Below are 27,008 nucleotides of genomic sequence, written 5' to 3'. Positions count from 1 at the left end.
GGTAAAAGCAAATATAGAGTAAAACTTGTAGATCACCTATAAAGCTGGTATGAAGGTTAAAGGACAAAAGTAGTAAAAGCAATTACATCTAAAAAATTAGTTAACAGTTTCATAAACTTTAAAAATGCAAAAGCACATATATAAAACATGGAGGGTAGAGAGTAAAAATACAGAGCTTTTAAAATGTGTTCAAACTAAAGCAACCATCAACCAAATACAGACTGTCACATACTTGGGATGTTATATATAAACTTCATGGTAACCACAAACCAAAACCTATAATGACATAAAAGATAAAGTGAAAGCAATCCAAATGTAACTCTAAAGAAAGTCATCAATTAGAAGAAAGAAACAGAGAATTACAAAAATAACCAGAAAACAGTAAACTCAATAGTAATAAGTATGTACCTATCAATAATTATTTTTAAGTAAATGGTCTAAGTGTCCCCATTTAGACTGAAGGGATTAAAAATAACATGTGTATCTCTTTCTCTCTCTAAAAGAAGTGGGGGAGGGGGCGCCTGGTTGACTCAGTTGATTAAGCGCCTAACTCTTGATCTGGGCTCAGGTCATGATCTCAGGGTTGTGAGATCAAGCCCCACATCAGGCTCCACACCTAGTGTGGAGCCTGCTTAAGATTCTCTCTCTCCCCCTCTCCCTCTGCCCATCCCCCCACCTCTCTATCTCTCTCTCTCAAATAAATAAATAAAATAGAACTTATATACTGCCTACAAGAGACATATTTCAGACACGTGAAAAGATGTTCAACATCACTCATCATTAGGGAAATTCAAATTGAAACCACAATCAGATATCACCTCACACATGTCAGAATGGTTAGAATCAAAACCACAAACTGTTGGCAAAGATGTGGAGGAAAAGGAACCCTTGTACACTGTTGGTGGGAATGCAAACTGGTACAGCCACTATTTACAAAGCCAAATTGTAGAAGCAGCCAAAGTGTCCATTGATAGATGAATGGATAAAGACAATGCGAAATATATACACAATGGAATATTACTCAGCCATAAAAAGAATGCAATCTTGCCATTCACAACCGTATGAATGGTCCTAGGGGGTATAATGCTGAGCGAAATAAGTCAGTCAGAGAAAACAAATACCATATGATTTCACTCATATGTGGAATTTAAGAAACAAAACAAATGAACAAAGAGAAAAGGGACAAACAAAAACCCAGACTCTAAATACAGATAACAAGCTGGTGGTTGCCAGAGGGGAGGTGGGTGGGGGAGTAGGTAAAATAAAGGAGATTAAGAGTACACTTATTGTGATGAGCACTGAGTAATGTACAGAATCATTGAAAAATAATAAAATAAAATAAGATAAATAAAACTTGAGCAAATGCTATTATTCCTACTTTATGCTTATTTGAAATATTCATAAATACATATAAGAAAACTTTATATAAAAACTTCAAAATGAGTACAATGAGCAGAAATGGTCTACCTGCAATTTTAGTTGCTGTAGAGTGTTTTAATAAAAACTGATTTTCTATATATATAGGCAAATATTCAGAAGCTCCAATAAAAACTAAAGATTCTGAAGCTTTGGTCAGAGCTAGGCATATAAATACTGGATTCTTCAACAGAACCTGAAATAGAAATGTTATATACAAATTATTTTATTTTGTTAAGTAAAGAAGAATAGATTTATTCACTCACATGTTAATGACCAATTAGCAAAAATTTTGCCTTTCCCAATCTAAACTGAATATATATATATATATATATATATATATCTCAAAATTTGCAATTCACCAATATACAAATACCATTAAAGACATGTAGTGTTTGAACCATTTTTATTTATTTGACCTCCATACCACCTATAATTTTTATATATGAGTCTGGCAGGTCCTACTTTCAGAGTTTCTAATTCAGTAGGTCTGGAGCAGGGTCCAAGAATTTGCGTTTTTAACAAATTCCCAGGCAATGATGATGATGATGGCCTGGGAGCCACACTAAGAACCACTGCACTAGATAATTTTTGTGTTTGGACTCTTTAGAATTAAAATTAACAGACTCATAGGTTAATCCAGTTGATGAGACTTATTATAATGTTACACAGTAAAGTAAGAAAGCCAAAAACACTCTCTAAGTAGCTGAATGATTCAGCACTCATAAAGAGAAAATGATTCAGAAGCAAATGGCAGCTAACCTGGTCTGCCTGGTCTGCTCTCTAGTGGGCATTCCATTGCTTTGTCTTAATTGCTACAAAGGCCCAGATATTCAGTTTCTGTCAGCTTATTGTGCCTATATCTACTTCTATCACAGCTACTCACTATATTGTCTCTCCATTTGCTTCTCTATCTCAATGGTCTTTGCACATTCATTTTCTCTATGTCAGTTTATTAAAGCTGTGTCGTTCAAGTTTCCCAGCCTTTCTCCTATTTATACTCTTCCAAGAAAGAGAAATTAACTAGTTGTTTTATAACAGGTGTCCTATTGGATATTTTCTCAAGTTACTTAATTGGTTTTTGGGAATTCTAAGGATTGCTATCTTAGGCTCAAGTTCTGATACCACACCTAGTTTTTACCAGGACATTTGAAGTACACCATATAGAGCATGGCAACTCATGCACAAAGAAACCCTTCTGGGCACTTCATTCAAAAGGGCTATGGGAACGTTACTTAGAAAGAAACTGGAAACATAGCAAACACTCGGAATACAACAGACCTTTCCAATGAAGTGTCTAGGCTTTCCTCTTTTTAAAAAAAAAAAAATCTATTTTTTACTTAAATATAAATATGGGAGACAAAGAAAAAGGCTAGACATAAAACCAGTATTCAAGGGATTTCATGTGATAAAATCAGGCTTAATTATGGTAGGTGTCGAAAAAGAAAAGGAGGAACTGAATTAGTTCTGCACAGTAGCAGGTAATTTCATGCAACAGCCATTTCTTGTAGCACTGTGGCTCCCAGCCCTACTCCATCACAGAGTTTGTCTAAAACCATGGTCTTTACTACACTAGAGGAGGTCCATGCTGGTCTGGGAGGTATGGTTTTAAATGGTAACCAATCAACATGGTACTCCTGCATGTACTTACTTAGTAAGAGTCTGAAACAAGGACAGGATCAGCAAAATATAAAGTTAATGGTATAATGGACACAGACAAGTAGACTAAGATACAGGACAGAGCTCAAGTAGCAGTGGGAAACAAATGTCAACGAGGAAACTGATGCAAAGAAATGTTGCAGGAAGGAAAGAGCTCCCAAAGACTCAACCAAGGTTCACTGAAGATGGGTGTGTAGTGTCCCAATTAATTATGGAACTTTTTCTTTCATGTGGTAGAAGCATTAATCTACTTCCTACCCTAATCAAGGTAGCATGACAGGAGACAATGATCTTGCCAGTAAAAGGCTTTGGTGTCTTCCAAATAGGAAGAAAACATAAGTTGTAGAGGATACCAATAAACTTTGAATTTCTCAAGTGTTTTACTTGATCATTTAACTTCGCCTTTGCTCTGGTCTTGGTTCCTCATGAAAAACATCTATTATTAGCCATAGAAAATAAGTAATGGCTATCTTTATTAAATCTGTCAATAAGAGTAAAATACCTCATGTATAAAATGCTTTTTCAAGTTTAAAAATGTTTCAGCCCTCTATCCTGAAACCTCACTTACTCAGCTTCTATAAACACCAATTTATTTCATCAAACCTAGTAGACAACTCAGAGACTGAAAATAATACATGATGTCCTGACATAAATATAAGTAATAAATATATTTTTAAAAATCATATTACTTATGTCAAATGTACATTGATTCTAGTTTCTATGATAGTAATTGACCTCCTTTCAAAGAAAGTTCAGTATTTTGACTAACAACAGTATAATATCTAAATAACTTGGACACTAGCTTCCTTTGATATATTCTGTCATCCGTTTCTAGTCACACAAGTAATGAATAACACTTTAAATTCAATTAGTCCTTTCTAGTTCAAGAAGTTCTTTCATATCATAAAATTCATTGACAATTCTTTGTTCACTGGAGTTCTAGTATATAAATGTCTTCTCTGTGAATAAGGTATGAGACTTAAGGCACGAGATGAAGAAAAAGAAGGTAAAGTGCAGATCTCTCTGCTCCATACATTTAAAAACAGTTTTCTCATATAAAATCTTATTCCTTACCTGCTTCTAGCCAGTCTTAATTTCATTGTTTTTTTCCTTTTCCCTGACTTATTTCCCTAATTTCCAAGCTTTCTGTTTTTATTCTTTAAAATATATTCCTAATCCATTATATTCTGAGAGCTATGGATAGTTATTGTTCTTATTCGTTGTTCAACTTTCTATTCTTAAGCGTAAACCCTTTGACTTTTTATTTATAACTTTTCACCTCACAGATATTATAACTTATTTTTACTTATTTTTTTCTTCAAATTTTTATTTAAATTCTAGTTAGTTAAAATATAGTGCAATATTGGTTCAGGAGTAGAATTCAGCAACCAGTGCTCATCATAACAATAGCCATCACCCATCTAACCCATCCCCCTCCCACTTACCTCCATCAATCCTCAGTTTGTTCTCTCTCATTAAGAGTGTCTTATGATTTGTTTCTCTCTCTCTCTCTCCTTTTTCCCCTTCCCATATGTTCATTTATTTTGTTTCTTAAATTCCACATATGGCATTTGTCTTTCTCTGACTGACTTATTTCACGTAGCATAATAGACTATAGTTCCAGCCATGTCTTTGTAAATGGCTAGATATCATTCTTTTTGATGGCTGAGTAATATTCCTCTGTGTGTTTTTTTTTTTTTTTTTGTGTGTGTGTGTGTGTGTGTGTGTGTGTGTGTATACACACATCTTCTTTACCATTCATCAATTGATGGGACATCTGGCCTCTTTCCATATTTTGGCTATTGATGCTGCTGCTGCTATAAACATCGAAGTGTGTGTGCCCCTTTGAATCTGGATTTTTGTATCCTTTGGGTAATACCTAGTAGTGCCACTGCTGGATTATACGGTAGTTCTTTTCTTAACTTCTTTTTTTTTTTTTAAAGATTTTATTTATTTATTTGACAGGACAGAGACAGCCAGCGAGAGAGGGAACACAAGCAGGGGGAGTGGGAGAGGAAGAAGCAGGCTCCTAGCAGAGGAGCCTGATGTGGGGCTCGATCCCACAACGCCGGGATCACACCCTGAGCCAAAGGCAGACGCTTAACTGCTGTGCCACCCAGGCGCCCCTCTTTTCTTAACTTTTTAAAAAAATATTTACTTATTTATTTGAGAGAGAGAGAGAGACAGAGAGCAAGCAGAGGGAGAGGGAGACAACAGACCCCCCACTAAGTGGGGAGCCTGAGGTGGGGCTCAATCCCAAGACCCTGAGATCATGACCTGAACTGAAATCAAGAGTCAGAACCTTAACAGACTGAGCCACCCAGGCACCCCTGTTTTTAACTTTTTAGGGGAACCTCCATACTGTTTTCCAGAGTGGCTGCACCAGTTTACATTACCACCAACAGTGCAAGACGGTTCCCCTTTCTCCACATCTCAACAACACCTTTTGTTTCCTGTGCTGTTAATTTCAGCCATTTTGACAGGTGTGAGGCAGTATCTTGTCATGGTTTTGATTTGTATTTCCCCGATGATGAGTGATGTTGAGCATATTTTCATGTGTCTATTAGCCATCTAGATGTCTTCTTTAGAAAAAATATCTATTCATATCTTATGCCCATTTCTTAACTGGATTATTTGGTTTTTGGCTGTTGAGTTTGATAAGTTCTTTAGATTTTGTATACTAACCCTTTATCAGATATGTCATTTGCAAATATAGGCTGCCTTTTTGTTTTGCTGTTTCCTTTGCTGTGCAGAAGTTTTTATCTTGACAAAATACCAATAGTTCACTTCTGCTTTCATTTCCCTTGCCTTCAGTGATGTGTCTAGTAAGAAGTTGTTACTGTCAGTATCAAAGAAGTTGCTCCCTGTGTTCTCCTCTAGGATTTTGATGATTTCCTGTCTCACATTTAGGTCATTCATCCATTTTGAATTTACTTTTGTGTGTGATGTAGAAAGTGATCCAATTTTATTCTTCTGCATGTTGCTGTCCAGTTTTCCCAGCACCATTTGTTGAAGAGACAGTCTTTTTTTCCAGTGGATATTCTTTCCTGCTTTGTTGAAGATTAGTTGACCCTATAGTTGTGGATCCATTTTGGGGTTTTCTGTTCTGTTCCATTGATCTATGTGTCTGTTTTTGTGTCAGTATCATACTGTCTTGATGACTACAGCTTTGTAATATAGCTTAAAGTCTGCAATTGTGATGCCTCCAGCTTTGCTTTTCTTTTTCAAGATTGCTTTGGTTATTTGGGGGCTTTGTGGTTCCATACACATTTTAGGATTGTTTGTTCTAGCGCTGTGAAAAATGCTGGTGGCATTTTGATAGGGATTGTGTTTAATGCATAGATTTCTTTGGGTATTGTAGATATTTTAATAGTATTTGTTCTTCCAATCCATAAGCATGGAATGCTTTTCCATTTCTTTGTGTCCTCTTCAATTTCTTTTATAAGTGTTCAGAGTACAGATCCTTTACCTCTTTGGTTAGGTTTAGTCTTATCTTCTGGTTTTTGGTGCAACTGTAAATGGGATCGATTCCTTGATTTCTCTTTCTCCTGCTTCATTATTGGTGTATAGAAATGCAACAGATTTCTGGATGTTGATTTTATATCCTACAACTTTGCTGAATTCATGTATTCTAGCAATTTTTTGGTGGAGTCTTTTTTAGGTTTTCTACATTAAGTGTCATGTCCTCTGCAAATAGTGAGAGTTTACTTCTTCCTAGTCAATTTAGATGCCTTTTATTTCTTTTTGTTGTCCGACTGCCAAGGCTAAGATTTCTAGTACTATGTTAAATAGTAATGGTGAGAATAGACATCTCTGTCTTGTTCCTGACCTTAGAGGAAAAGCTCTCAGATTTTCCCCATTGAGGATGATATTAGTTGTCGGTCTTTCAAACATGGCCTTTATAATATTGAGGTATGTTCCAACTATACCTATTTTGTTGAGGGTTTTTATAAAAAATGGATGCTGTATTTTGTCAAATACTTTTTCTGCACTTATTGAGAGGACCATATGGTTATCTTTTTTAAATTAATGTAATATATCATGTTGATTGTTTTGCAAAAATTGAACCATCCCTGCAGCCCAGGAATAAATCCCACTTGATCATGGTGAATAATTATTTTAATGTACTGTTGGATTTGATTTGCTAATATCTTGTTGAGGATTTGCAATGGATATTATAACTTTATAAATATGTTAAATATTTTGTTTCTGTTCTGGCTTTTTATCTTTTATTTATGTCCATTTTATCAATTTTAAAATTAAAATTATCTTTACTGAAATTTGAATAAAACTCTTCTTTCGTTAATTGAAGAATTTTCTAAAATATATAAGTAAGGATGAACAGGAAATATGGTAAGAGTAAAGAGAATCCATTCTAAAAAGAGATACTTCTCTGGCTTCTTTTAATAAAAGTTTATGACAAGAAGACTTTTCTTTTAGAAAAAAAAAATCTATCCCTAAAAAATCAGAAGATGTGTTTTTTAACTAGTTTTTAGTCAGTAAGTCTTATAATGATGGTGATACATTTTACTGACTGGAATAACTTGCTTGCTGGAATGATTTTATGTCAGCCCTTAAAACAGGAACTTGTAAACAGACATTGAACTTCAAGCAAACAGTACCAATTAAGTGTCATGAACTAGGAGGTACTGAACTATATGGTTAATAGTGTAGGAAGACAAAGCTTTTTAGTCAATCAAATTCCTCATACTAGTCTTTTAAATTTATTTTCTAGTTGATAACCCATTCTTCTTATCAAGATGAAAATATTATAACATTTTCCCTTATTTTTTTGGTGCACTTTCCTTCCCTAATCTAAAATCAGAAATATCTCAAGTAGGCATTCATATTAATTATGTATTTGCTGAGTTTTTACTATGGGCTCTGCAGAAATCTATTTACCCTACATTCCTCTGAAGAAGGTACCATTATTGTACCAATTTCTCAGTTGAAGAAAGTGAGGTTCAGAAAGGTTAAAATACCATATTTTATTTAATCTAAAATGCTATCAACAGTAAGAAACACCATTATTCTGTGTACCATTAAAAAAAAATCACGGATGGAGTTAAGATGGCGGAAGAGTAAGGGACCCCTTTTTCAGCCGGTCCCCTGAGTTGAGCTGGATAGGTACCAGACCAGCCTGAACATCCACGGAATCAGCCTGAGATGCAGGAAGATACATCTGGATCCCTACAAATGAACATCTCCAGCGCTGAGTATTGAGGTACGAAGCGGGGAGCCTTGAAACCACGCACAGATATCAGAAGATAAACGGAAGGGGGAGGGAGCCGCCGCGTTCGGGTGCCGGGAAGCGGTAGCCACCTGCACGGGGGAGCGGGTGGACTCGCGAACCGGCACCCACGAGAGAGCAGACTGAGACCGTGAGCCGGGGAACGCGCGCCACCAGGCTGAAACGGACCTCCGGTGTGCTCACCGGAACCACACTGAGACCGGGAGCTCCGGGAGCAAACGGGGGGCGGCTGGCGGTGTTAGAAACACAAAGGACAGAGACGCACTGGCCCTGGAAGTGAGGGCTGGGACACCGGCTGTGGGGCACACATCCCAGGACGCTGCAGGGTTGAGCAGCACCAACAGAAACAGAGTTAAAGTGGCCAGAACATCAGTGGAGAACGGTCCGCGATCCCTCTGTTCTGAGACAGAGGCTGAGATTCGGCTACTGCTGCTCTGACTCTCAGAAGAGGCACAGCAAACCACCAGGGAAAGCCGCCAGAGAACAAAAGCCTGGAAAGACCGGCTCACAGTGTGCCGACCCCCATCCCCCCTCACAGGGGACGAGGAGACTCTACCCAAACAGGGTTGCCTGAGTATCGGCGTGGCAGGCCCCTCCCCCAGAACACAGAAGGCAGGCTGAAAAATCAAGAAGCCCACATCCCTAAGGTCCCTATAAAACAAGGGCACATGGCCTGGGTCCCGGTCAATAATTTGGGCTCTGGACAACCCTGCAACCTCTCCTCATCAGAATAACGAGAAGGAGAAATCACCCCCAGCAAAGAAAAGGCAATGAGTCTGTGGCCCCTGCCACAGAACTAATGGATATGGATATAACCAAATTATCAGAAATGGAATTCAGAGTAACAATGGTCAAGATGATGTGTTGACTTGAAAAAGGTATTAACGAAAATGTTAATGAGAATATAGAATCTCTAAGGGAGGAAATTAGAGTGAATCTGGCAGAAATTAAAAATTCTATGAGCCAAATGCAGTCAAAACTAGAGGCTCTGATGGCCAGGGTAAATGAGGCAGAAGAACGTATCAGCGAATTGGAGGATGGGTTAGTAGAAGAGAGAGCTAAAATAGAAACTTGGCTCAAAAAAACCCATTCTCAAGAATGTGGGTTGAGGGAGATTACTGAGTCAATGAAACATTCCAATGTCAGAATCATCGGCATCCCCAAGGGGGTGGAGAAACAGAGGTCTAGGAGAGATATTTGAACAAATTGTAGCTGAAAACGTCCCTAATCTAGCAAAGGAAACAAGAATTCGTGTCCAAGAGGCAGAGAGGACCCCTCCCAAGCTCAACCACGACAAACCTATGCCACGTCACGTCATAGTGCATTTCACAAATATTAGATCCAAGGATACAGTATTGAAAGCGGCCAGGGCAAAGAAATTTCTCACATACCAAGAATTACGTCAGACCTGTCTACACAGACCTGGAATGAAAGAAAGGGTTGGGGGGCATTTTTAAAGCTCTTTCAGAGAAAAACATGCAGCCAAGGATCCTTTATTCAGCAAGGCTGTCATTCAGATTTGATGGAGAAATAAAGACCTTCCACAATCGCCAGTCATTGACCAATTTCGTAACCACTAATCTAGCCCTACAGGAGATATTAAGGGGGGTTCTATAAAAGTAAAAAGGTCCCAAGAGTGATACAGAACAGAAAGTCACAATCTATAGAAACAAAGACTTTACTGGCAACATGGCATCATTAAAATCATATCTCTCAATAATCAGTCTCAATGTAAATGGCCTAAATGCCCCCATAAAACACCACAGGGTTGCAGATTGGAAAAAAAGACATGACCCATCCATTTGCTGTCTACAAAAGATTCATCTTGAACCTAAAGATACATTCAGACTGAAAGTAAAGGGATGGAATACCATCTTTCACGCCAATGGACCTCAAAAGAAAGCTGGGGTAGCAATTCTCATATCAGACAGATTGGATTTTAAACTAAAGACTATAGTTAGAGACACAGAAGGGCACTATATTATTCTGAAAGGATGTATTCAACAAGTGGATATGACAATTATAAATATATATGCCCCCAACAGGGGAGCAGCAAGATACACAAGCCAAGTCTTAACCAGAATAAAGAGACATATAGATAAAAATACACTGATAGTAGGGGACCTCAACACCTCACTATCAAAATTAGACAGAACACCCATGCAAAAACTCGACAAAGAAACAAAGGCTTTGAATGCCATACTCAACGAGTTGGACCTCATAGATATATATAGAACACTACACCCCAGAACCAAAGAATACTCATTCTATTCTAATGCCCATGGAACATTCTCAAGAATAGACCATGTTCTGGGTCACAAAACAGGTCTCAACTGACACCAAAAGACTGAAATTATTCCCTGCATATTCTCAGACCACAATGCTTCGAAATTGGAACTCAACCACAAGGAAAAATTTGGAAGAAACTCAAACACTTGGAGACTAAGAACCATCCTGCTCAGGAATGATTCAATAAACCAGGAAATCAAAAATCAATTTAAACAATTTATGGAGACCAACGAGAATGAAAACACAATGGTCCAAAACCTATGGGATACTGCAAAGTCAGTCCTAAGGGGAAAATACCTAGCCATCCAAGCCTCACTCAAAAGAATAGAAAAATCTAAAATGCAGTTTTTATATTCTCACCTCAAGAAGCTGCAACAGCAACAGAAGGACAGGTCTCATCCACGCACGAGAAAGCAGTTGACCAAGATTAGAGCAGAAATCAATGAATTAGAAACCAGGAGTACAGTAGAGCAGATCAACAGAACTAGAAGCTGGTTCTTTGAAAGAATTAATAAAATTGAAAGACCACTGGCAAGGCTTATCCAAAAGAATAGAGAAAGGACCCAAATTAAGAAAATTATGAATGAAAAAGGAGAGGTCACAACCAACACCAATGAAGTTGGAAGGATTATTAGAAACTTTTATCAACAGCTTTATGCCAATAAATTAAGCAATCTGGAAGAGATGGAGGACTTCCTGGAAACCTATAAACTACCAAGACTGAAACAGGAAGAAATTGATTTTTTAAACAGGCCAATTAATTATGAAGAGATTAAAACAGTGATAAACAACCTTCCAAAAAACAAAACTCCCAGACCAGACGGTTTTCCTGGGGAATTCTACCAAACATTTAAAGAAGAAATAATACCTATTCTTCTAAAGCTATTTCAAAAAACAGAAACAGAAGGAGAGCTACCAAACTCATTCTATGAGGCCAATATTACCTTGATCCCCAAACCAGGCAAAGACCCCATCAAAGAGGAGAATTACAGACCGATTTCTCTAATGAATATGGATGCCAAAATTCTCAACAAGATCCTGGCTAACAGAATCCAACAGTACATTAAAAGGATTATCCATCATGACCAAGTGGAATTCATCCCTGGGATGCAAGGGTGGGTCAACGTTCACAAATCAATCAGTGTCACAGATTTTATCCAAAAGGAGAAATTCAAAAATCATATGATTCTCTCAATAGATGCAGAAAAAGCATTTGAAAAAATACAGCATCCTTTCCTGATTAAAACTCTTCAGAGTGTAAGGATAGAGGGTACATTCCTCAATCTCATAAAAACCATCTATGAAAAGCCTACAGCAAATATTATTCTCAATGGGGTAAAGCTGGAAGCCTTTCCCTTAAGATCAGGAACACGACAAGGATACCCACTCTCACCACTATTATTCAACATAGTACTAGAAGTCCTTGCAACAGCAATCAGACAACAAAACGGGATAAAATGTATCCAAATTGGCAAGGAAGAAGTCAAACTGTCTCTCTTCGCAGATGACATGATACTCTATATGGAAAACCCAAAAGACTCCACCCCCAAACTACTAGAACTCATAGAGCAATTCAGTAATGTGGAGGGATACAAAATCAATGCTCAGAAATCAGTTGCATTTCTATACACGAACAATGAGACTGAAGAAAGAGAAATTAGGGAATCCATCCCACTTACAATAGCACCAAAAACCATACATTATCTTGGAATTAACCAGAGACATAAAGGATCTATATTCTAGAAACTATAAATCACTCTTGAAAGACATTGAGGAAGACACAAAAAGATGGAAAAATATTCCATGCTCATGGATCGGAAGAATTAAAATAGTTAAAATGTCCATGCTACGCAGAGCAATCTACACTTTCAATGCTATCCCGATCAAAATACCGATGACATTTTTCAAAGAACTGGACCAAATAGTCCTTAAATTTGTATGGAACCAGAAAAGGCCCTGAATCGCCAAGGAACTGTTGAAAAGGAAAAACAAAGCTTGGGGCATCATAATGCCGGATTTCGAGCTGTACTACAAAGCTGTGATCACAAAGACAGCATGGTACTGGCACAAAAACAGACACATAGACCAATGGAACAGAATAGAGAACCCAGAAATGGACCCTCAGCTCTCTGGGCAACTAATCTTTGATAAAGCAGGAAAAAACATCCAGTGGAAAAAAGACAGTCTCTTCAATAAATGGTGCTGGGAAAATTGGAATGAAACTTGACCACTATCTCACACCATACACAAAGATAAACTCCAAATGGATGAAAGACCTCGATGTGAGACAGGAATCCATCAAAATCCTAGAGGAGAACATAGGCAGCAACCTCTACGACATCGGCCACAGCAACCTTTTCATGACACATCTTCAAAGGCAAGAGAAACAAAAGATAAAATGAACTTGTGGGACTTCATCAAGATAAAAAGCTTCTGCACAGCCAAGGAAACAGTCAAAAAAACTAAGAGGCACGGAATGGGAGAATATATTTGCAAATGATGCTACAGATAAAAGACTGGTATCCCAGATCTACAAAGAACTTCTCAAACTCAATACACGAGAAACAAATAAATCATAAAATAAGCAGAAGATATGAACAGACACTTTTCCAATGAAGACATACAAATGGCTAAGAGACACATGAAAAAATGTTCAAAATCATTAGCCATCAAGGAAATTCAAATCAAAACCACACTGAGATACCACCTTACGCCAGTTAGAATGGCAAAAATAGACAAGACAAGAAACAACAATTGTTGGAGAGGATGTGGAGAAAGGGGATCTCTCCTACATTGTTGGTGGGAATGCAAGTTGGTACAGCCACTCTGGAAAACAGTATGGAGGTCCCTTAAAAAGTTAAAAATTGAGCTACCCTATGACCCAGCCATTGCAATACTGGGTATTTACCCCAAAGAAACAGACGTAGTGAAGAGAAGGGCCATATGCACCCCAATGTTCATAGCAGCTCTGTCCACAATAGCTAAATCGTGGAAGGAGCAGAGATGCCCTTCAACAGATGACTGGATTAAGAAGCTGTGGTCCATATATACAATGGAATATTACTCAGCTATCAGAAAGAACGAGTTCTCAACATTTGCTGCAACATGGATGGCACTGGAGGAGATAATGCTAAGTGAAATAAGTCAAGCAGAGAAAGACAATTATCATATGGTTTCTCTCATCTATGGAACATAAGAACCAGGATGATCGGTAGGGGAAGAAAGGGATAAAGAAAGGGGGGTGATCAGAAGGGGGAATGAAGCATGAGAGACTATGGACTCTGAGAAACAAACTGAGGGCTTCAGAGGGGAGAGGGTGGAATGGAATAGGCTGGTGATGGGTAGTAAGGAGGGCACGTATTGCATGGTGCACTAGGTGTTATACGCAACTAATGAATCATCGAACTTTACATCAAAAACCAGGGATGTACTGTATGGTGACTAACATAATATAATAAAAAAACATTAAAAAAAAATCACGGCCACTGACATAATGCTACAATGCTTAAAGGAAAATCCTATACTATGCAGATTTTAGTCTCACCGGCTTTTGAAATATATTAGATCTATTAAGAAGGACTTGCCAGTTTTTCCTGACTTAGCCACACAGTTTGGCATGTGGTCTAGTCAGTCCTTTTGCAGTTATCTCAATAAAAGAACAATAAAGCTATCTCTATTTGTGGGATTCCTTTACTTAAGTTTCATAAAATACTTGGATGTTACTTTGCAAGAAAATGTGAACTAGTGATCATTCCTTCAACATCAAATATTTGTATATATATTATACATATATAATAAGTTTATAATACCATGCTTAAATACTGCATCATCTTTTTGAAATGTTAACCAAGAAGGCTCACTCAATATGGACAGCACCACTCAAGTATATAACTTAGTTAAGGTAATGATAATATGAACAGCCATCACCAAGTTTATGCATATCGGGCATTATCTACTATGTCAAAATTACATCCTGCTTTATAGTTATTTCAAGACTCCATCAATTTAATACCAACCCATTTTAAAGATGTTAAAAAGTGAAGGAAAAAAGTATGTCTCCAAATGAAAGAAATATGGATATTTGGTAAGGTATCACAGTAGTGAGTGCTACATAATGTCCCTGAGGAGTAGTCCCTCTAGTAGTTAGGCCTGCTAACAAATCAGAACCTATGGATAAAGAGAGATCTGATGCATCATTTGCCTTTTACCCCTTGGATAACCACTAGTCACAAAGAGAAGGCTAGAGCTTACTCTCTCTAAAACTTTACCAAAGAACAGGATGCTACTCTTGGGTGGTCAGAGTCTCTAACAGAAGTCTGACTTTTGGGCTTAGGTAAAAAGTGACAGACCCTAACAAGAAAATTTCTCTATGATCTACCACAGAGAAGCATAAACTTACCTTTAGTTTACTTTCTACTCATCCCCAGAGAGTCATAGCATCTCTCACCCTTACCTGATGAGGGATTATTACCATTACCACTGCTTAACTCCACTCTTCCTTGCATGAATTCTTTAATAACCTACATTGCTTAACTGACTCACAAGTAACCACCAACTTAATAGAAAACACTGGCTGACTCCCTTAGGATCAGAGAAGAAATGCCCTACTTAAATTTCACCAAAATGAAAAATAAAATAAAATAAAATAATAAAATAAAATAGAATAATTTCACCAACATGGCTCAATAGATACACTTTACTGAGAAAGTCAGCTTTGGCAGGTGCTAAACCATGAAACAAGGCAAACAGTGGGAATTTTTCTAATCTAGTAGGCTCCCTAAAGTGTGGCCCGTTATCCCTGTTTTCTTTCTGAACTCAGCCTGGTATATGATTAAAGGCAAGAGCCTAGATACATAAGCTTTCTGTTGGATCTGGATATTACATGTCCATATGTAGATTTTAGAACATTTGCTTTCCCATATTTTAGGTTTTAATTTATTTTCTTTCTTTTTTAAGACTCCAGAAGCTCAGATCATATTGCTATGTGAAAGGTTTACTTTTTTTTCTTCTTATACAAATCATTGTCAATAGCCCTGAATTTTATAAATGCCAAGTAATTCTTTAATTGGTTCTTGCAATTGGGTCCTATATACTAGCTGAATAAAAATTAACCATTTTTAATACCGAGAGAAAACTTCCTGTAACAACACCTAAATCATACTGCCTTTTCAATTCTCACCCCACTGTAATCCATTTTTTACACAAAGTCATGTTTTAAAGTTCTTAAAACATCATTCCCTAACTTATATTAGTGACTTCCTATTGCATTGAAAACAAAATCTAAAGCTCTCACAATCTCCCACAAGGACCTTCAAGAGCTAGCCTTCTGCTTATCTTTCCAACCTAGTATTCTTTCACTCTCTCCACCAAGCAGCTATGCTTTAAACATACAAGTCTTCTCTAAACTGAACATAGGCAAAAACTTTGCTGCCTCAAGATGTTTCCACATGTGTCTCTTATGCTTGAAATTTCCTTAATGACCATTCTTTGCATGGATAATTCCTTCTCTTGCTTTAGGGTTTTCTATTTAAATGCTCCCTGTTCAGTGAAGCCTACTTTGACCTATATCTAAAGTACATTTTACATGGAATTTTCTCTACACAATTGTCAATCACTTGTTTTTAATCTGTATTTTTTAAGATCTGAGACCCACACAAGAACACAGCTCCATAAAGCCATGGGTGTTAGTATCATATCTTCAATGCGATTCTGCCCTCAACATAAAGGATAAAGTTATGAAGAGGAGAAGAGGAAGTAAATTGAATACAGAATCATTATTTAGAAGCTGGGTTTTTTTTCAGGATGCCAGGATGGCTCAGTCAGTTGAGCATCTGACTCTTGGTTTCAGCTTAGGTCATGATCTCAGGGTCGCGGGATCGAGCTCCACCACCCACTCCACATACAGCGTGGAGTCAGCTTGAGATTCTTTCCCTCTCCTCCCCCCTCTGCTCCTCCCCTCTCCTCCTCCCCCTGCTTGGACTCACACACTCTCTCTCTTTCTCTCTCAAATAAACAAACAAATAAATAAATAAGATCTTTAAAAAATTTTAAAAAGAAGTTGGGTTTTTAAACCCCACTATGTCTGTATTGTAGGCCGTGTTTCTCACCTAGAGAAACAAAGATTTCTTCTCTATTTGATATTGAGATATTTTCCATAAAATATGATGTTTGCAAGAATATTTGCTAACTTCTAGAGTTCTCTGCTACGTCATTTAACCATAATAAAAAGATGTTGATACCTGTAAGTTATCTCATTAAATGTCTTATTTATTTCTTCAGGGAAAGAACAAGCACAAAATAACACAAAAGTAAAATTAAAAGAAATAGGAGGAAAATACTAGTACCATCCTCTGACACTAGCCATGTTCCTGGAAATGCCACTTAGTTAAGGCGGGTCCTATTTTACATTATCTATAAAATGAATAAGTTAATTAAGACTTTGAAAGTCCCACTCAGATTTAAGTTGAACACTTTATGGTTATTTTCTTACATCCACTACAGGTCAACTTATTTGGTTTGTTCATGAAAAATATTTTACTTTACCCAAATAGTAGCAAATAAATCCTTGATATTAATCGGTCCAAATTCCTGATCTTTAATCTCTCCATCAAATGGATGAGGATGTTTACGCTTCTCAGCTTTTATCTTTGCTGTACCTATATGATAAGAAATAAAAGAATCTTATGGCATATTTGAATAATTAACACAGACAAATATATGCATACATCTTAATAAACCCAGTTTTTCTTGAAATGACAAGTGAGCTATTTGTGAACAGGCTAAAGTCAATCTAATTAAGTAAAAAGCACATTTTCCTAAAACAGTGCTGTCATAAAGAACATTCTATGATAATGAAAATTTTCCATAGCTGTACTGTCCAATACTGTAGCAATGAGCTATATGTAGCTATTAATACTAGAAATCTAGCTCCTATGACTGAGTAAATGGGTTTCTAATTTTAATTTAATTTGACATTTAAATAGTCACATGTGGCAAGTGACTATAGTACTTGACAGCACAGCCCTAAAATGTAAAAGAGTAATTTTGACATTGCTAAAAATATTTTGTGACAATAAAATGTACTGTCATTAGGAAAGTATTTGATTTCTCTAATGTTACATATTATTTTTCAGTGTTTTCAAAAGAATTTTAATACTATTTTAACTTATAATATTTCTTTAAGGTAGTACGTATATTAAGTAATGCTAGGTAAGTAGATTTAAACATGTTTCTTTCTAAAGAAATGTTATGAACTCTAGCATTTAAAGAATGACAAGAAGCAAAAATACATACTAATGAAATCTGGCACATAAATAAAATAATATTTGGCCACATCCAGCTTCATTTGCTCAAATAACACTAACCTATATGTCGCCATAGCTCCATGACAAAAAGAAATGTAGTTCAGCCATATTCTGACATGAGGAGATGGGGGTGGGGACAAGGAATCTATTGTTTTTTAATTTAATGAATTATATTTTTATAGTCACCTCGTACACTGTGTGGAAAGCATGACAATGGTATCAATGTAGACCATGCAATAAGTGAGACCAAACCAAAATAAATCCACCAATTCCGCAGCTGCCTTTGATGCTCATCACTGTCATCAGCACTTTAACAGAGAAAAAATTTAAAATTTCAACATTGTGTATTTCATTACGACAATGCCATAATCAAACAGAAAGAGAGAAGAGAGAAATGGAACATTTTCTGTTAATTTGTCCCTACTGTTTTGTTTTGCTGATTGTGAGTCCTCCAATTATATAGCTTTCTTTTATCCTGCAGGAATATAAATTTTTCCCTTTTCTTTCTTTTCCCACATCCACTCAGGTGCAAAAGTAATTCTTTGTTCTTTTTAACTTTTTTTTCCAGCAGAATCCATGTGTTTGGAAGACTATCCTTTTAAATCTCACCTATCCTTTAAAATCACTCCTGCCCCTTTAAGTCATGCACACCCTTTAGGGCAAGCCTGGACCCCTAAGGTACACAACTAACTCTTTATCTGGCATCTGACCCTTTAAATCACCTATACTTGGAAATCTCTTTCTTAAATTCCTTCTCTGACTCAACTCAGATTGAGTGTTAATTACCCTTCTAGTGATCATACCTAATCACCCATAGGACTCTTTGTTAGGCTTTGTCTTCCCTCTTCTCTGCAGTTTTTCTTGGTCTGCTTTTGTAGACTTTGCGGTGAGTAGGGTGGGATGGGAATGTGTGAAGGATCCTGTGCTGGATTTGTTGATTTTCTCTTTTTATTCCCTGTTCATTTGCAGTTTCAGCATTCTTTGTCTTCAGTCATGCTAAGGCCATGATCTTGGGAAAATTTTCATAGTTGTGAAGTTATGTTATATCATTTAGGGAGAAGATTTGGGTGTGTTCATTACCATACAGCTACCACTGTCTTCAGTTCCACAGATATTTAACACCTTGTCTAACATTCTGTTGTGGGAAAATACCTATATACTCAAGAACCACAGTTTTGAAGGTGCTGGTTTCTCACAGGCAATCCTGTTGTCAACAGAGACCTGATGAGGAGCTTGCATACAGACCTTGCTTTTCATAGAATGTGGACAATATTCCCAGTTTTATTCATTAATGGGACAACTCTTTATCCATTGCTACATTATTCAGGGGTACAAGTTCCAACTTGCAATGCTACAAGGTTGAAATCTTGAGTTCCATTACCCAATAGGTATACATATCTGTATATATTATGCACAAGGAGTTTCAACTCTAGATTGTCATTAGGGTTATGTGTTTCCTCAGTGATTATAATATTTAGAAATTTTCTTTTTTTCTCTTTTTGTTTTTGAATCCAGCTATGTATTGTAACCATGTGCACTATGCTACATATGATTATTACATATGTGTAAATAATTGATAACCAAGAAGACTGAGGAAATTAAAAGTGTAAACAAAGAACAAAGGGAAAAAAAAGTATAAGCAAAGAATTTAATACAGTGCACTACAGATCAATAGATTTTCCTCCTACTAGAAATAATTAAGAAATTAAATAATAAAGATTCTATGCACAATACTAATGAAGTACTTCAAATTACTAGGAATAAGCTTAGTGGAATATTTTCAATAAGAAGAATACCTTCCTGGAGAAATAAAAGAACTAAAATCGAATCAAGTCAAAATCAAAAAGGATATTAATGAGATGCAATAAAAAATGGAAGCACTGTTAGGATAAATGAGGCAGAAGAGAGAATTAGTGATATAGAGACAAAATGATGGAGAATAAAGAAGCTGAGAAAAAGAGAGATACACAACTACTGGATCATGAGGGGAGAATTCGAGAGATAAGTGATACCATAAAGAGAAACAATATTAGAATAATTGGGATCCTAGAAGAAAAGGAAAGTGGGGGGCGGAAGGTATATTTGAGCAAATTATAGCTGAGAATGTCCCTAATCTGAGGAAGAAAATAGATATTCAAGTCCAGGAGGCACAGAGAACCCCCCTCAAAATCAATAGGTCAACACCTGAACATATAACAGTGAAGCTTACAAATCTCAATGACAAAGAAAAAAATCCTGAAAGCAGTTCAGGACAAGGACTGGTATGATATATTCAGGGTGCTAGACGAGAAAAATACGCAGCCAAGAATACTTCATATCAGACTGGATAAAAAAGCAAGACCCATCAATATGCTGCCTGCCTGCAAGAGACTTATTTTAGACCCAAAGACACCTCCAGATTGAAAGTGAGGGGGTGGAAAACCGTTTATCATGTTAATGGACATCAAAAGAAAGCTGGGGTAGCAATCCTTACATCAGACAAATTAGATTTTAAACCAAAGACTATAATAAGAGATGAGGAAGGACACTAGATCATAAGTAAGGGTCTATCCACCAAAAAGATCTAACAATTGTAAATATTTATGTCCCTAACATGGGAGCAGCCAACTATATATACCAGGAAATTAAAGAAGAATTTTTAAAAATTCATGGGAACAAATGAAAATGAAAACACAACTGTTCAAAACCTTTGGAATGAAGCAAAGGCAGTCCTAAGAGGGAAGTATATAGCAATACAAGCCTTTCTCAAGAAACAAGAAAGGGCTCAAATACACAACCTAACCTCATACCTAAAGGAGCTGGAGAAAGAAGAGCAAATAAAGCCAAACCCAGCAGAAGGAGAAAACTAATAAATATTAGAGCAGAAATCAATGAAATAGGAAGCAAAAAAATAGTAGAACAGATTCTACTCAACAAAATTAGGACCTGGTTCTTTGAAAGAATTGGTAAGATCGATAAACCCCTGGCCAGACTTATCCAAAAGAAAAGAGAAAGGTCCCCAAATAAATAAAATCATGAATGAAAGAGGATAGATCACAATCAACACCAAAGAAAAAAAACAATTATAAGAACATGTTATGAGCAAATATATGGCAATGAATTAGGCAATCTGGGAAAAATGGATGCATTCCTAGAACCATATAAACTATCAAAACTGAAACAGGAATAAATAGAAAAAATGAACAGACCCATAACCAGCAAAGAAATTGAAGAAGTAATAAAAAATCTCCCAACAGGAACGCCTGGCTGTTTCAGTCACTTAAGCATCTACTTTTGGCTCTGGTCATGATCTCAGGGTCCTGGGATCGAGTCCCACATTGGGCTCCTCGCTCATCAGGGAGCCTGCTTCTCCCTCTGCCTGCAACTCCTCCTGCTTCACTCGCTCTCTCTCTCTGACAAATAAATAAATAAAATATTTTTTTAAAAATCTCCCAACAAACCAGAGTCCAGGGATGGATAGCCTCCCACGGGAATTCTACCATTTAAAGAAGAATTAATACCTATTCTTCTGAAGCTGTTTCAAAAAATAGAAATGGAAGGAAAACTTCCAAACTCTTTTTATGAGGCCAGCATTACCTTGATTGTCAAACCAGACAAAGACCCCACTGGAAAGCAGAATTATAGACCAATATCCCGGATGAACATGGATGCAAAAATTCTCAACAAGAAACTAGCCAATAGGTTCTGACAGTACATTAAAAGGATTATTCACCACGACCAAGTGGGATTTATTCCTGGGCTGCAAGGGTGGTTAAACAACTGCAAATCAATCAATGTGATATACTACATTAATAAAAGAAAGGACAAGAAGCATATGATCCTCTCAACAGATGCGGTAAAAGCACCTGACAGGGTACAGCATCCTTTCTTGATTAAAACTCTTCAAAGTGTAGGGATAGAGGGAACATACCTCAATATCATAAAAGCCATATGCAAAAAGCCTAAAGCAAATAGCATTCTCAACGGGGAAAAACTGAAAGCTTTTCCACTAAGGTCAGGAACACGGTAGGGAAGTTCACTCTTAGCACTGTTGTTCAACATAGTACTAGAAGTCCTAGCCTCAGCAATTAGACAACAAAAAGAAATAAAAGGCATCCAAATCAGCAAAGAAGTCAAACTCTCACTCTTCACAGATGACACAATACACTATGTGGAAAAACCAAAAGACTCCACCAAAAAATTTCTAGAATTCATACAGGAATTCAGCAAAGTAACAGGATATAAAATCAATGCACAGAAATCAGTTGCATTTTTATACACTAACAATGAGACAGAAGAGAAGTTAAAAAAGTCGATCCCATTCACAACTGCACCAAAAGCCATGTTACCTGGGAATCAACCTAACCAAAGAGGCAAAGGATCTGTATTCAGAAAACTATAGAACACACATGAAAGAAATTGAAGAAGACACAAAGAAATGGAAAAATATTCCATGATTGTGGACTGGAAGAACACATATTGTTAAAATATCTAGGCTACCTAGAGTAATGTATCCATTCAATACAATCCCTATCAAAATACCATCAACTTTTTTCACAGAGCTGGAACAAACAATTCTAAAATTTGTATGGAACCAGAAAAGACCCTGAATAGCCAAAGGAATGCTGAAAAAGAAAACCAAAGCTGGGGGCATCACGATTCCGGATTTCAAGCTCCATTACAAAGCTGTAATCATCAAAACAGTATGGTAATGGCACAAAAAACAGACACATAGATCAATGGAACAGGAAAGAAAAGCCAGAAATGGACCCTCAACTGTATGGTCAACTAATCTTTGACAAATCAGGAAAGAATATCCAATGGAAAAAAAGTCTCTTCAACAAATCATGTTGGGAAAATTGGAGACACATGCAGAAGAGTGAAACACACAAATATAAACTCAAGAAAGACCTAAATATGAGACAGAAATCCACCAAAATCCTAGAGGAGGACACAGGCAGCAACCTCTGTGACCTTAGCCGCAGTAGCTTTTTGCTAGACACATCTCCAAAGGCAAGGGAAACAAAGGCAAAATGAATTATTGGGACTTCATCAAAATAAAAAGCTTATGTACAACAAAGGTAATAGTCGACAAAACCAAAAGACAACAGACAGAATGGGAGAAGATATTTGCAAATGTCTTATCAGATAAAGGGCTAATATCCAAAATCTATAAAGAACTTATCAAACTCAACACCCATAGAACAAATGATCCAATCAAGAAATGGGCAGATGACATGAACAGACATTTCTCCAAAGAAGACCTACAAATGGTCAACAGACACATGAAAAAATGTTCAACATCACTCAGCATCAAGGAGATACAAATCAAAACCACAATGAGATACCACCTCACACTGGTCAGAATGGCTAAAATTAACAAGTCAGGAAAGAACAGATGTTGGCAAGGATGCGGAAAAAGGGGAACCCTCTTACACTGTTGGTGGAAATACAAGCTAGTTCAGCCACTCTGGAAAACAGTATGGAAGTTCCTCGAAAAGTTGAACACAGAGCTACTCTATGACCTGCAATTGCACTACTAGGAATTTACCCCAAAGATACAAATGTAGTGATCCAAAGGGGCACCTGCACCCCAATGTTTATAACAGCAATGTCCACAATAGGCAAACTATGGAAAGAAACCAGATGTCCACTGACAGATGAATGGATAAAAGAAGATGTGGTGCATATACACACACATGTACATACACACACATGATGGAATACTACTCGGTCATCAAAAAAAAAGATATCTTGTCATTTGCAATGATGTGGATGGTATTTGGCTATGGATAGAGGGTATCTGGCTAAGCAAAATAGGTCAATCAGAGAAAAACAATTATCATATGATCTCACTCATATGTGGAATTTAAGAAACAAAAGAAAGGGATCACAGGGAAGGGAGGGAAAAATAAAACAAGATGAAATCAAAGAGGGAGACAAAACATAAGAGACTCTTAATGATAGGAAACAAACTGAGGGTTTCTGGAGGGGAAGGGAGTTGGGGGGAAGGAGTAACCGGGTGATGGACATTAAGCAGGGCACGTGATGTAATGACCACTGGGTATTATATAAGACTGATGAATCACTGAACTCTACTTCTGAAACCAATAATACATGATATTTTAATTGAATTTAAATTAAAAAAGAAAAAAAAGTTATTCTAATTATATTCTTCAAAAGTTATTTGTGTCTTTTTACCATAAATTAGCTAGCACTAAGTATTCAGAATCTTTGCTAACTATATATATAATATGTAATATAATAATGTATAATTATATCATTATAATATATTATGTATATTATATGTCATTGTTATTCTTTTAGCAAATTAATAGTGAAATGGAACCAATTTCTGTGTATTTTTATGTTTATTGGGAATTTGTATTCCTTCCTTTGTGAACTTCCTGCTAATCTTTACAAGTGTTTGCAGGGTTGTTTTTTTTTTTTTTTTTCCTTATGGATTTGTAAAAGAATCTTAATGTATTAAGCTGGTATTCTTTATGTCATAAGTACTGAAGTTTGTGTCATATAAAAAAGTAAATTAAAATTAAAAAAAAAACATGGAATGATCCTTAAATGCCATCAGTACAGTGAAATATCCCTTTGAGGGGAAAAACAGAAACTTGACCCATTTGTCATATTATACAAAAAAATAAATTGAAATTGGACATTGCATTTAAATGTACAACTAAAACCAGACAAGGACACTACAAGAAAAGAAAATTATAAGCCAATATCCAAAATGAGCACAGATTCAAAAATCCTGAACAAAATATTAGGAAACCAAATTTAACAATACATTAAAAGAATCATACCCCATGATCAAGTGGGATTTATTCCAGACATGCAAGGATGGTTCAATATCTGCATATCAATCAATGTGATACACCACATGAACAAAATGAAAGATAAAAATCATAGGATCATATCAATTGATATAGAAAATCATTTGACAAAATTTAGCATTCATTCATAATAAAAACTCTCAACAAACTGAGTTTAAAGGAAACATACAACAACATAATAAAACCATATATGACAAATCAGGAGCAAGAGAAGAATGCCCACTTTAAGTCAACACAGCACTGGAGGTACTAGCCAGATCAACTGGTCAAGAAAAATAAATAAAGGTATTCAAATCAGAAAAGAATGAGTAAAACTGTCTCTGAAGATGACATGATCCTAAATATAGAAAACCTAAAGATTCCACCAAAAAACTGTTGAGGGTATCAAGCCATGACAACATTCTATCAAGTCAGCTATTTCTGGATAATGGGTTACAGAATAAGACCAGTGAAATCTGTAGTTGTCATACCATCACACTTTTTTGTTTTATCAGATGCTCCCTTGTCAGAGGCAGTATTGTGTGAGAAACCACAGGGATGAATATGGCACCTATAAGTCTTTGAATGGTGTTGCTAGAAGAAGCACTATATGCAGATGTTACAGAATAAATGTTTAGACATTTCTCCAAAGAAGATAGATAAATAGTCAACAAGTAAATGAAAAGGTACTCAACGTCACTAATCATTGGGGAAAAGAAAATCAAAACCGCAATGAGCTATCCACCTCATAACTGTCAGGATAGCTATTAGAAGAAGAAGGAGACATAGAAAGAGAAGAAGAAAGAAAAGGTGGAGAAGGAAGAAGAAGAAGAAAGAAAATGATAAGTGCTAGCAAGGATGTTGAGAAATTGGAACCCTATGTACTACTGGTGGAAATGTAAATGGTAGCACTGCTGTGGAAAATAGGATGGAAGTTCCTCAAAAATAATAAAAATATAATTATAATATGATTTAGCAATCCTACTTCTGGGTATACATCCAAAAGAACTGAAAATAGAATTTCAAAGAGATATTTGCTTATCTATGTTAACTGCAGCATTAGTCACAGTAGCCAAGGGGTGGACATAATAAACTAAATGCCCATAGACAGATACAAGGATAAAGAAATATGGCATATACATGCAACAGAATATTATTTAGCCTTAAAAAGTAAGAAAATACTGGTATATGCTATAGCATAGATTAACCTTGAGGACATTATGCTAAGTGAAATAAGCCAGTCACAAAAAAGACAACTACTGCATGATTCCACTTATATGAGGTATGAAAAGTAGTCAAAATTGTAGAAAGTAGAATGGTGGTTTTCAGGGGCTGGGGAGAAATGGGTAAATGGAAGTTATTGTGTGATGGATACAGAGTTTTAGCTTTGCAAGATAAAAAGTTCTAGTGATCTGTTGCTCAACACTGTGCACATGGTTAACGCTACTGTACTATACACTTAAAAATGGTTAAGATGTAAATTTTATGTTATGTGTTTTCTCCACAATTTCTCAAAAAACTGTATGTAGAATTAGTAATAAGGTTGTCATTATAGTGTTTTTAAAATTACATTTCAAACAGTAAAGATAAAAGTGTATATTCTAGATTTATATGTACATATATGTGCATATCAGTCACATTTACACTTTCTTCCTAAAATATGGTTATTACAAATTAAATATATATGTATGTTTATAGGCTACAGTATCGATCCAATAAATATCGTATACAATGTAAACCACAAACAAGGAAATAAAATGGCTTACCTAATTGCAAAAATACTGTTCTCAGTGCCCCTAGTAAGGGATGCTGCTATCACATAACTCAAAGAATATCCGAGTACTACCGAAGCTTCCATTATGCCTAAAAATGAATACTGAACATCAAACAACTACATAAGCCAGCTTTGTCATGACAAAAATTATATCACTGAAATAGATTACTTCTGAAAGCCTCATGGCATACTTTATTAGTCAGGGTCCTCCTGAGAAACAGAACCCATAGGATATTGAGAGAGAGATTTTTAAGGCATTGCCTCATGCAATTATAAAGACTGGCAAGTCCAAATTTGTAGGGCAGGCTGGCAGGTGGGTAACCCAGGTAAGAGTTAATGTTACAGTACTGAGTCCATACCAACGCTTAAAACCCACAGGGTAGGTCAGAAAGCCTGAAAAACTCAGGCAGAGTTTCTGCCTAGCAGTCTGTAGAAAGAATTGCTTCTTTTTGGGGAAACCTAAGTTTTTGCTCTGAAAGCCTTCAACTGATTCGATAAAGCTCGCCACA

The 27,008-nt window shown here is 36.4% G+C and overlaps 1 protein-coding gene across 1 annotated transcript in view; it reads right to left on the bottom strand.

The window, feature by feature from the left end:
• Window positions 1-27,008, bottom strand: part of SLCO6A1 (solute carrier organic anion transporter family member 6A1) — a 96,938-nt gene that overhangs the window by 56,338 nt on the left and 13,592 nt on the right. Inside the window, exons 4-7 of the mRNA XM_087861894.1 lie at window positions 26,492-26,588; window positions 18,106-18,227; window positions 17,159-17,271; window positions 1,468-1,612 (exon numbers count right to left, since the gene is read on the bottom strand). Of these exons, the coding sequence (XP_087718020.1) occupies window positions 1,468-1,612; window positions 17,159-17,271; window positions 18,106-18,227; window positions 26,492-26,588 (477 nt within the window). The remainder of the gene's footprint in view (window positions 1-1,467; window positions 1,613-17,158; window positions 17,272-18,105; window positions 18,228-26,491; window positions 26,589-27,008) is intronic.

The sequence above is a fragment of the Ursus americanus genome, chromosome 5 (assembly GCF_024610735.1).
Source record: "Ursus americanus isolate L20-20 chromosome 5, mUrsAme1.1.p, whole genome shotgun sequence".
NCBI classification, from domain to species: Eukaryota; Metazoa; Chordata; class Mammalia; order Carnivora; family Ursidae; genus Ursus; species Ursus americanus.
Note: the sequence above shows the minus strand (reverse complement) of the source record. Positions and strands in the feature narration are given on the sequence as shown.